Genomic DNA, 12,170 nt, shown 5'->3' with positions numbered 1-12,170 from the left:
GAGTGCTCGCTACTGCAGCAAAGCTCATAACGACGGGGAGGCCGTGACGGCTCAATCCAAGATGTCCAGAAAAGGATGAAAGGAGCAGGGCACCCTCCCATGCTCTTTGGAAAGGGCTGGACTGCACCCAGACGGAGGTGTTTTAATGACTGTTTTGGATCCCTGGGAGCCAGCCTCCTCCCACTCAGCCCAAGGTAATTCACCTCCTCCACCAGTGCTGGAGGAGTTGTTGACTGGTGGAGAGCGGCTGGTAAAACAGGTTCTCTGCAGGGAGTTGTCTCTGAAACCCTGGGAGACCTGGATGGATTGAGCCCCGAGCGTGGGTCTCTGCTCGAACCCTGGCACAGCAGGCAGCAAGGAGTGATTTGCTTTTGCGTGGCACTCCTGGGCAGGGCGTCTTTTGCACGGCGCCGCTAGTAGACAAATTACAGCCTTGCCTCTGTCAAGGTAGATAAGAAACCATGTGATGCAGCGTGGTGGTAAACGGGTTGCAGGCAGGGTAAAGGTGCACAGGGAAATAACCTTGCAGGGAGTTCCTCCCTCCTCCGGGAGCAGAGTCTCCGGGCAGTGCAGATCTCCGTGGGTCCGTCAGCACCTTGGCCTTGATGCCTGCACAAGTTTTGGGGGCTCTCTGAAACTCACGGAAAGCAGGAATGTCTTTTAGCAGAAGGAACTGGTCTGATCTCTCCAGGTAGGTGCTGTGGTTTAATGCTTAACCCTTTCCACCGGCGGGAAGGAGGGGGTGAGCCTCGGCCAAGGGGTGTTGGGGAGGATGGGAAGAGGGGACAGCGGCCGTGGGGAGTGTCACTTGCAGAGGTGGTGCCAGCCCCAGCGAGTGCTTGGCACTGCTGGAGTTTCTCATGGGTGGGCAAGATCAGAGGCAGATTTCTTTCTGCTGCCTGGGGAAGATGAGTGCTGCATAGGAAAATGGCTCTGGAAATGCATCCTTGCCCCGTGTTGGATATATTTTTGGTCTAGTTCGTCTTTCTTTGGGGTAGGGTCTGGCTGGTTGGGCTGCACCTCCAGTCTTGCTCCAGAGCCGGCTGTGGGGTTTTTTTCACTCGCCCCGTATCCGTACAACCCCTGGGTGTGTGTCCCGGCTCCGCTGTGCAGAGGTTGCAGCCTCAGCCCATCCAGCGCTGAGCAAGCCCTGATTCATCAGCAGCTGCTGAATGTTCCCCACAGCCCCGCGGCACTGGCCGCTCCGCTCGGTCTTTCCTAAAAGGTGTCCGATGGGAGCCGGGGCAGGGGAGGCTCCTGGGCATCACGGGGTGAGTCAGGGGCTCAGACAAAGCCTGGGTGATGCGGGGATCGCTCCTGACCTCCCGCAGACCTCGGGGCAAGCACCGCTGGCCTTGGCTATGCAGATGGGGTGACGGTGACTCAAATGCAGCTGTGCTCTCCCACAAAATGAAGCAGAAATCCTAGTTTGAGTGGATGTGATGGCTCCGAGACTTAACTGCAAATCCCAGAACTCTGGGTAAGACACCCACCATGGCCAGCCCAGAAATGGGAATGAGGAGAGACCCTGTTGCTCGGAGGCTGGCAGCTCACACCCTGCCTCCATGACGGCCGGGATGGATCCAGAGGGCATCCCAGCCCCATCCAGATCCACCTCCTCTGCCCCATGGACCTGCCCGAATGCAAGCCCGGTGGGGTCCTGCACCCAGGTTGTTTCACAACCCAGGAAGGCAGTTTCTTCTCTCTCATTAGATGAGACAGCATTCACTGAAACAGCATAAATGTCAGATATCTCAGCACTAATGATTAACAGGGCAGGAGACGACAAGGGGGGGGAGACTCGCCAATCTTTTCTTATTCATCTCTTTGAGGTTAAAAAAGGTAAGATGGTGAAAAACAAATCCCTCTTTGAAAAGAGGAGGGGAAGAGTGGCAAAGCAAATCCATAGCCTAATGGGTGGATTACTTAATTACAAATAACGAGAAACTGCATGTTGATAATGCTAGGTTACGCACTGCCTCTGCAGGAGCGGAGCAAATTCAAGGCAGGAAAATCTCATTTTCATTTCGAAGGAGCCTGTGCATGCAAAAACAAAGCAGCAACTGGCCCTCATGTGGCTTTAAACTGGCGTTAGCACTCCATGCTGTCACTGCTTGAGGGACAAGAGCACTTAGCAGAGGCACCTGCATGCATACGTCCCCACGTGCTAACTTTGCCGGGTGGGAATGCGTGTGTGCAGTGATTGCTGCAGCACGTCTCACCAGGAGATCACGCCGTGCTGTGCAAATAAAGCCGTGCTGCCTTCCCAGTGCAGCTAAGCTGTGTACAAATATTGACATGGTCAGGCCCACGGAGGCGAGTACAGCCGCAAGGAGCTGAATGGGGAGGTGTCCCCCGGGGGGGTGAGAGCTGGCTGGGGATGCTCATGGCTCCCTGGGGCAGGTCCCAGCCTTCTCCATCCCTGTCTCTCCCGATACCAAGCATGGCATCAGGGACCACCCTGGAGCCCCCCAGCAGTGGGTCCGATTGCTGCTGAGGTGTGAAGGCTGCTGGGGGGAGCAGGGGGCGATGGGGATGGAGGCAGCAGGAGGAAAGGGCAGCACACGTTGACCTGTCCCCCACCAGGTGCTGAGCTCTCAGCCAGGACCTGTCCCCCTTTTGCTCTCCGTTCTGCTCTGCTGCCCCTCTCGCGCTCCCCCGCCTCCCTCCACCAGGAAGAACAGAAGCTGCGAATATTTGCGGGGGGTAATGTGGTTTAATTTATGACCCAGCTTTCATTACACAGTAACTCGTAAACCACGCTGCGAGTCACCGTGTCCGCAATGATGTTAGCGATACCACAGGCCCTGACCTGCTCTGACTTTCACATTCTTAAAAGTCAAATTCAAAGTAAACCCTGAGTCTGGATGAAACTGGAGTGCCAGCTCCAGAGCTGGGACACTGAGAGGGGACGGACCCTGTGCAGGGAGGGCTCTGCCCCGTCGGGCTGTTGGGGGTGCGGGGAGCTCCACCGGGACCCCTGCGTGTGTTTGCAGCTGATTGAGGACTAGTGCTGTAGGCAGATGAACACTGTTGTGAAAAGCTCAATCCAGCCAGTAAAAATATTTTCCAACACGGTTCATGCACCGGCGTAGAGGCCGGGCAGGTTTTGCACAGAGAAGAAAGGAAAGCTGGTGTTGTCCCAATGAGTTTTTATTCAGGTTGGCGTTTTATCCAAAAAAATATTTACTTGGCTTGTGCAATATAAAGTCTTTGAAGATGACTCTTTAAAGATGATTACAAACCTTGTCTTTCTGGTACAATCTGTGATCACAAACAATTCCCAGGCCCAGCCACACGCAGGGAGTAAGAGGAGCTCCTCCTGTCCCTGTTTCCAGGCAGAGCTTGTCAGCAGTACCTTCGGCCTCTGAGGCTTTTTGCTCAATAAAAATTAAAATGCCATTGCCACAACTCGTGCTGGGGCTAAAATCTTCTGCCACTAGCGGTTACCCTTCCAGTTTATGTGGTTGAGATCTATGTGGTGACTCTAGGGTCCTGGTCTTGCTGACTTACAGGTTAAATATCCTTGCCCGGGAAGGTTTGCTTAATATAGGGATTCCTTTTAAATGAGTGCTCCCTCCAACAGAAGAAATTGGGAGTTGTAAAGCCAAGTGCTTGTGTTGGGAAACGCCTGTATCAGCTGGGTGGAGCGAGGGTGCTTTGCAACACCTGGCTCCCGTTGGTGTCCTCTGCTCCAGCCCCATGCAGCAGCTGGGGAAGGCAACCTCTGCCAGCCCCTCATCCCTTGCCCGAGGGCATTTTGGTCTCCTTTCTTGTCTGGCACCAGGGCTGCAAGCTCCCTGTGCAGGGCACAGCCTCACTATGACGTTATGTTTCATTGCAAACAGCCTGGCCAGGCAGAGGACCCTTGAGGATGAAGAAGAGCAGCAAAGAGAGCGCCGGCGAAGGCACCGGAGCCTGCTGTCCTCCACATCGACGGATGAAGAACTTCCTAGCCCTGTGAAAGACACCAGTCCCGCTTCCAGCAGGTGCGTGAGGTCCTGCTAGCATCAGTCTTACTCATGACACTGACGGCTTGCAGCTGGCTGCCTTGTTTTTCTCAACCCTGAGCCAAAACTACTGCCGTTGGTGGGAGTCTCTTCTGGATGAGAGTGGGCTGAGCTGTGGGAAGAGCAGGGGTCCAACGGGCCCTTAGGCAGGATGGGCTTCACAGGAGGAGTAGAAGAGGAGGGGTATATCTCTGGTGGGTTCAATCATGGGCCTAAACATGTCCCATGGCACAGGGAGCTGGTGCGCCAGGGTGAGGGGCAGTGCCGAGGTTGAGCTCAGGTGGGTGCTGGCCATGCCCTAGTGGCATCTTGAGCAGATAAGAACAGACAGGCACCCATCTCTGCAGGGAAGGTGCGCTGAGCATGCAGCACCTGACTGGCTGTCCTCCTGCTCCTATGAACCTTGCAGTGATGTTTTATGACCTGTGCTGAAATGGGGAGGTGACCCAAGGGCTTTCCAGTGGTGTTCCCAAAGCCCCTTGCTGCAGGGAGCTGGGATTCAGAGGTGCCCTGAAATCAGACTGCCCTTACACAACCTGACCCACTCTCTAAATTGATCCTGGAAATATCCGATATTTAGATGTCTTATGTCCGTAGTGAGACTCATGCTCTATAGGTGTTTCTCTCTGCAGACGTGATGGAGTTAGGATGCCTGGGTTGCATATGGGTTGGACATGGCTAATGTGAACAAGCTAGGTAGGACACGTCCCCCTTCCCTGGTGCTAGCACAGGCTGGTTCACGTGGTGATTGAATTCAGAAGGAGGGCAAGTATTATCCCATATCCTTCCCAAGACCTGGAGACCATGTAGATAGAGTCTGTGTGGCCCTGGACAAATGTCCTATCTGCCTCTACCCAAATCTGGTGCCTATGGCAAGGGTCTTTTCCAACCTTAACAATTCTATGATTCTATGTTTGCCTGTGGGAAGGAGGGGAAAATGACTGTTTTGCAGAAGGTGTTGGGACTGTGGTTGAGCCCTGCCATAGCAGACTGTCTTACAACCAACACTTTAAACTTAAAGATAGTGGTATTTTTTCCTGATCCACCAAAGAGCCATGGACGCACATCTCACCCAGCAGCAGACCCAGCACACTGCTCTGAGCCCACAGCTCCTTGGCGCAGGGCTTGGTGGATGCTGATGTCCTGGGATGAGGCTGCAGAAATGCTCAATCTCTGCCACAAAAAGGAAAAAAAAAACAACAAACTTTTAATCCAAACTTGTCCTCAGAGAGCCTAGCTGGGATGATGGGGATGAGTGTGGCTGCAAGTCCTGGTCTGCAGGGATGACTCCAGAGACATTGGTGGGATTTTTATGCCCCTCCCGAGCCTTTCACCTAGGTTAACCTCTCCTGCAGCATAAAAGTCAGCCCTCTGGCCCTGGGGTGCTGAGATTTGCCCCCTGTTTTGTCTCTGTCTCTAGACATCAATCTCTGGTGAAATCAGTGTCCTCGGAGGATGAGGAAGAGCGTAAGCTCTCGGAGGTGCTGAAGACGCAAGAAAAGAGACGGACAAGGTCCGCGATGGCTGTCTCTGAAAAGCTGAGGCAGGAGAAGGAGCAGCAGGAGCCAGGGATGGGAGCGAAGTGTGTGGAGGCAGGGATGCAGCCGTGTGTGGGGCAGGAGAGCATCCAGGCTGGAGAGCGGGGTCAGGATGCGGCCAAGGGTAGAGGGGACCCACCAAGAGACCAGCACCCGGAGCCAGCCTCGGAGAGGAAGACAGTGGTGAGGGGACGTCTCCAGGATAAAGAGGGACAAGGTCTGGGGACGCCTCGGGAGGAGCAGAGGAAGGAGGTGGGGGAGCCACAGCAGCGGGCATCGCCGGAGCTGGGGGGCTGCCGGATCCGTGAAGTGAAGATCCTGACCAGGCAGGGAAGCCGCAGCACGGAGGAGAAGACAGCCTTGGTGGTGACCTCATCTCTGGACCAGCAGGTGAGCAGGAATGGACAAGGCACCGATCCTTGGGGTGTGAAGTCCTGGGTGCTGGGAGGACAACAGAGAGAGGGAGAGCCCAAAAGTACCAGGAGGGAAATGGGACCCCTGGGCTTTTGGGGAAGGTTTTTCTGAGAGCTGCAAACCATGAAGTGTTAGACAGGGTCCCACCACCTCCTTTCCCTCCCTTGCGTGTACTATTCTGATCACCTTCTCTGGCAAGCCCCTACTGATTTCCATCATGGTTTCACTGAAGAGGTGTTTGGGGCTTTGCGCATCCAAGTGAGACAGCCAAGGTGTGGAGGATTTCAGTCTCAGACTCCTGCCTCCAGACTGGTTCCCACCCTGGCTGCTCTGCTCCCTGCACCTCAGCCTTCTCTGCAGACTTTGCAGGGATGCATCAGATGTCTGGTTTTTTTCTCAGCAACCATCCAGAAATCCCTCAAAGGAGGTAACACAGCTGTCTCCCACCCAAGATGAACCTGCAGAAAAGTCAGACACTTCTTCAACTCAGGTCACCTACAGCAGCTCCATCAGACGAACCAGCCCAAGAACTGTCTCCTTTCGGGTAAGAGCCAAAGCAAGTGGGAGAAAGACCCCCATTTAGGCAGCAGAAGATGGTGACAGGGAAGGGTTGTTTTGGTCCCCAGGTTATGTTGGCAGAGCCTGTTCCCAAAAGTGCAGTCAAAATCCACCCTTGATCTGGGCATTGTGATTCTGCTTCAGTCTTTCCTCTATTTTCCTTCTTCATGTCTGTCCGAAGGCCTGTGATGATGAACATACCCGTGTTCATATGCTTTGTGCTGGCATGGAAACTTGTGGGAAGTGATGAGAGAACAGGGAGCTCATTGTACTCAGATTTCCCAAAGAGTCACAGGAATGACTATGCACCCTCCGGCATTTCTAGTCTTCTCTAAGAGCACAGGACAAAAATAAAATCCGTCCTCCTTCTTGTCCCTTGTTACATCCCTGAGAATATCTTCAGTTTTAGCCCCTCAAAAAAGATCTCTGGAATAAAGCGCTTGGAGAGGCTGGGAAAACCAAGAGCTGTTGAGATCCTCCCTGCAGTGATTTCGGGCTGACTGGCTAGGCTTAATTGACTTTCATGGTGCTTTATTTGGAATAAAACTGTTAACACTACAAAATGTCTTTAGTCTGGAGAGAGATGAGACAAGCGCTGGTGTGGGTGAAAATGGAGCTTGCTTGAAAATGGGGGAGATGAGTCTGAGACAGTTTCTCCCATGTTTATCTTCGATAACCAAAGATGGCTCCAGTATGTCCTCTCCTTGTGTCTTCCAGATGATCTCAAGAAAACAGAAAGAAGAAAGCCAAAGCCCTCTCACAAGGAGGTCAGCACCTCTCTTCATGTTACTTTCGTCTTGCTGGGCAGGAATTGTCATCCTTTGTTTTCTAAGGGAGGAGGAGGAGGTGATGGGACCTGGTACCAGCTAGTGAGTGCCCTGGCACAGGTCTGCTGAACATTGGTCCCTGGGGTGTCTGGCTGACCGGGCAGCGATGCTTAGCAGAGGACAGGACAATGTCCAACGTACAGCTCGCATCTGTACAAGATCCCCCCAGCTGGCCCCTGCTGTCTCTTGGCTGATGCAGTTTCTCATCGGTGCTTGTGTCTGCACAGGAGTGGTTAAGCGTTGAGTGGTGCAGCACCACAACAGGGTCCCATCCTTAGAGATATCAAAACCCACTATACAGGTCCATGAGCAACCTGATCTGGCTTTGGTGGCCAGATCAAGTGATCCTCCACATCCCCATGGAAAGGTTTGGACAGGTGGCTTAAAACCTCTTGAGGAACCGAGGGCTCAGGTCTGAATGCAGGGAGTCGATGGGATGCCCTCTCCCACCTCTGACTGCAGGGCAGAGGAGTGGGGCTTTATGGGCACCTGGGCTCGCACCTGGGCATACTATAGGCAAGCTCATACTGATATTGGTGAAGATGCAGTTCAGACCTGGCAGTGGTGAAGACAGGGTAAAGTGAGGAGCTCAGAGCTATTTTTCAATGTTCAGTGTGGCCCTAGTAAGATGGAGAGACCGAGATCTCGGTCACCAGCAGGGAATGAGCTGCCTTGGTTCACTTGGCAGATGGATGCAGGAGAAGTGCCTGTGTCGGTTAGGATCTTCTCCTGCCAAGGGGAGTCCCCCAGGACCATGGGCTAAGTCCCAGGAGGTCCTGATGGGGCTGTGTTCAACTCTCTCCCCTCTTCACCAGCGCGAGTCTGAGGATCCCAGGTAGCAGCACCACCATTGGGGAGAAGCTGGAAAAGTACAACTCGGCCGTGCAGGTACCAAAAACCCTTGGCATAGCTGGGCTGGCATGGGAGGGATGTGTGGGAAGAGGGAGAGGGGTGGCCTGGAGCTGAACAGGGAAGGGAGAGAGGGACTGAGCTGCACCGAACACCCACCGCTAATGGGGTTGAAGAAGATTGTCCCAGGCAGAAAAAGGGACCAGCCTCAGGGTTTTAGGAGCAGGGAGGTGATATCCCTTGGAGAGAGTCATGGGGATGCTGCATGGGGATGCTGCATGGTCCCGCTGGGATGAGCAGCGGGGCAAGCCCATGAGCTGGTGATGGGCAGGGAGGGAGCAGACCCCAATGGGCTTGGGACCCGAACCAGAAGCAGGACTTCGCTTTTTACCACTTGGGCTGCAGCATGGCCCCTGCTGACGCCCCTCTCTCCTCCCAGCGCTCAGAGGTGGCAAAAACATCCCTGACTCTTCAGAGGAGCCTCTTGCTGTCCTCAGACGGGGTGGCCAGCAAGCGCAACTTCTTCGAGGCAAGCGTTCCCAGCAAGGCTGAGCCGCTCGCTGTCAGGAAGGTAAGGGCAGGAGCTGACCCGAGCGAGGACCTTCCAGCAGGGTCCTGTGCCAGGGCAGGCACCAGCTCTTTGGACAAATCTTCCCCTGTTTGGATGCCAATGCACTGCCTGGCAGGCCGCTGCCTGGATGCAGTTTGGTGGGAGTTTGGTGCTTGTTGAGTGGTGCCGGGCAGGGCTGGGCTCGGGCACCGACTGCCACCGAAACTGTGCTCTGGTGGTGTGTGGGTTCGTGCTGATGCGCTGGTATTTGAGGAGCTGGGATGGAGCCAAGGTGCAGGCTGGTCTCTGCCTGTTGCAGGTTTGCTCAGTCTCCCCGTGCCTTGGGGACTGTCCTGGGTTACGTTCGTGCAGTGGGAGAGCTGGTGTTGTAACCCTGGTGTCCCTCTTTGTGCCACAGGACAACCTGAAGGTCCCAGGATCAGTGACATCCCGCATTAATCTGTGGATCAGCCGAGCTCAGGAGCCTGCCAAGGAGGAAAAGAGCAAGGTACTGGCTTGTGCCAAAACCTTGGGCTAGAGCCCTGAGACCAGGCAGCCTGGCAGGACATGTCCCTGCATCTGGGGTGGTGGGGCTTGAAGGGTTGATGAATCCTTGGCTGATCCCATTAAAAGGTTTGAGAGGAGCTTAGCCAGGGTCAAAGGTTTGGGTGCTGCAGGGCCACCACGGCGAGATGTGGGGCTCTACTTGTTGCTGTGCCCTGATCTTGATCCCAAAGTGCTCGAGGCAGCTGCTGCCAGCCCTCGGTGGGGTGAGGAGGAAGCAGGCACCAGCTGGGTGCATGTCCCACGAGACATACAGGGGGACCCGACCCTGCCACCATGAGAGAGATCACCCCAGCATGATCCCATCTTTGCCAGTGTCTGGAGGACTACCTCTGAGCTGGCAGCCACTGGGAGATGGCCATATGCTCGGTCCTTTGGCACTGGGCTCTGCAGGGCTTGGAGACCTGTGTGTGCACTGAGAGGTCCTGCTGCGTGTGGGGTCTGGAGCGATCTGCATCCCTGTGTGTATCCCAGCCCCCCAAAGCAGGACGTCTTGTAGCTGTGGGGGCAAAGTGCCCAGCTAAGGGGACTTAGAGCTCATCGCTTTGCCACTGTGGCTGCTGCAGAGATATGGATGCAAGGGAGACGGACAGGAGAGCCTTTGCTCAGGGTAGTTTCCTGTGCTTGGAAAGGAGAGGTTCAGCAGCTCCTGGGTAGGTATCACTGTTTACAGCAATAAGGTGTTTTGCCACTACTCGTAGCAGAGTCTTCTGCAGCCGCCTGGGTACAGGACCAGGAGGGGCAGCTCCAGCCCAGCCCTGCAGCCCGGGCAGGCAAGCCCAGGCACCCCCAGCGCTGAGCTGCAGAGACTAGCACTGCCCAAACCTGTCTGTACCGGGAGGCTGTGCTGGCTCTGTATGCCAGGAAAGGGTTTGCTCCTGGGGTCACTCTTGGGTAAAGCTTGCAGCTCCTTTATCAGTTTTTCCTATAATAACGCCTGCTGCCATCCGTCTCTGTGGGCTGGAGCTGCACTTGGTTTTGAGAGTCTACCAGGCGCAGAATTGCAAAGCCGGCTGGTTTTACCTGGGTCATGTATACTTCAAGGTTTGGTTAAAGTCAGACCAAGGCAACACTGCACATGATGCATGGGGAAAACCCTGTGCCACTTACGACTCTCCTGTTTGCAGGACATCAGGAAAGTAAACAGCCTGCCAAACCGTGATGTCTGGGTAAAGCTGACTGGAGACACCCCTGGAGACACCAAGGTAGGCATGGAGCTGCTCTGAAAACTGGTGCGTCCTCTGAGCTAGGGGCAGAGGTGGGACCTGCCCGCTGGTGCATCTCCCACAGGGCAGGCATGGGACAACCACGCTACGGGGGGGAGAGGGGTCGTGTGGGACATCCAGGACCCTCTGACTTGGGGGAGTGTGCAGGAGGGGACAACTGGAGGCATCTGTACGAGTGAGAAGGGGTCTGGTCTGGGAGAGGAAGGGAAGCGGCATGTGGTGGGATTCAGGGGATGCCTGCCTGCCCCATTCCCTGTATAGGACAACTATGGTCCTGGTTAAAGTAGATGCCTTTGCGGGGTTTGCAGCCTCAGGCCGGCCTCAGTGTTTCTCACTTTCTTTTCCAGTTGTAATAATATCAGTTGTAATAATATCAGATGATCTGGGAAAAACTGTCTTGCTCTGAAGATCAAAGCCCAGCCCTACCCAACTGTCCAGCAGCCCACCGCCACGAGAGTCCCCCTGCGCCATGTGTGGACCCCAGGTCGCCGGGGTCTTCTGCCTGGAGGATGGGAAGGAAGAAGACTGGAAGATTATCCCTGCGCTCCCAGTCCTCACTCGCTGCCTGTCTGGGAGCGCCCAGGCCTGGAGGCTCCTTGCAAATGCTGAAGGCAGATTCTTGCCTCGTTTCCCCACAACATTTTGGTGTTTTGCTCCTAATTTCTGCCTGTGCCCCATAACTGCGCTTGCAAAGGGGATCAACCCATACGTCTCCCTTGCAGCTGGATGATGTCACTGGAGCAAGAAGCTGCCTGGCCAAGGGAGTTTCACTGCATGTCCATGGATCATGTCCGTCCCTGCTGCCTGGCTCGTGTGGGTGAGGTGGGGCAGGCAGATGTCAGCCCCCCTCCCAGGCTGTCACTGCTGGAGGGACCCAATCAAAGGCAAATGGTGTTTGCAATGTCACACGTGCGCCAGCGTAGCTTGGAGATGCCTCATGGAGGAAGGGTGGACCTGATGGCCCTGGTGCTTCCCTCCAGCACGCAGCTGAGCCAAAGACAGAGACTTGGCCTTCTCCACCCTGCCCTTACCGTCCCCTGCCCCCTGCAAGCAGCGACCCCTGTCACTTAGTGATACAGCAAGGTTGGGCTGGCCACGGCCCTATTTTTGGGGTTGCATGGAACTGAGTGCCCTGTGCGGGCCCTTCTGCAAACCCCATTTCCCTCTTGCCCTTCGCCCTTCGCCCTTTGCCCGTGGCTATGCAGACCCCTGGTCCTGCTCTCCCCAGGCTGCTGAGCCCGCCCAGCAGGGAAGCGGGGTGCTCTCTCGAGGCCGGCTTTAGGGTGCCATGGGCAGCCCATAAAATGATGCTCAAATCCTTGTGCTGGGGCCATTCAACGGGCTAGGGCTGTGCCTTGAGCAACTACTGCGGTGTCCAAATTCGGTGTGGGACTCTACTGCTGCCCCTGGATCTGATCTTGCTTGTTGGGCTTTGGAAAGGACTTGGTTTTCTCTGTGCCTTTTTTTTTTTCTAATAAAAGCTGCTCTTTCTAAGACGCTCCCAGTCACCTGCTCCTGGGCTGGGACTGGGAACGGTTTGTTTGCCTTCTTCTGGCAAGAGGGAAAAAGGCAAAAACCTGAGACAAATAAAAGCAGCCCGAGACTCTTCCCTTCTCATTACAGCCTCTTGGACC

At 55.1% G+C, this 12,170-nt stretch overlaps 1 protein-coding gene across 1 annotated transcript; it reads left to right on the top strand.

Moving 5' to 3' along the window:
- Positions 1–377: 377 nt before the first annotated feature.
- On the top strand, positions 378–10,889 carry LAD1 (ladinin 1; the record flags this gene model as incomplete). The annotated part of the gene is made up of 11 exons (XM_082329936.1): positions 378–447; positions 593–691; positions 3,849–3,989; positions 5,431–5,938; positions 6,363–6,506; positions 7,238–7,287; positions 8,163–8,235; positions 8,636–8,767; positions 9,165–9,254; positions 10,438–10,515; positions 10,884–10,889. Exons 2-11 carry the CDS (start codon positions 654–656, stop codon positions 10,887–10,889), a joined length of 1,260 nt encoding a protein of 419 aa, XP_082186062.1. The 5' UTR covers positions 378–447; positions 593–653.
- Positions 10,890–12,170: the final 1,281 nt, after the last annotated feature.

Source organism: Platalea leucorodia, assembly GCF_965183815.1.
Source record: "Platalea leucorodia genome assembly, chromosome: 19".
NCBI lineage: Eukaryota > Metazoa > Chordata > Aves > Pelecaniformes > Threskiornithidae > Platalea > Platalea leucorodia.
This window is presented reverse-complemented; position numbering and strand designations above follow the sequence as displayed.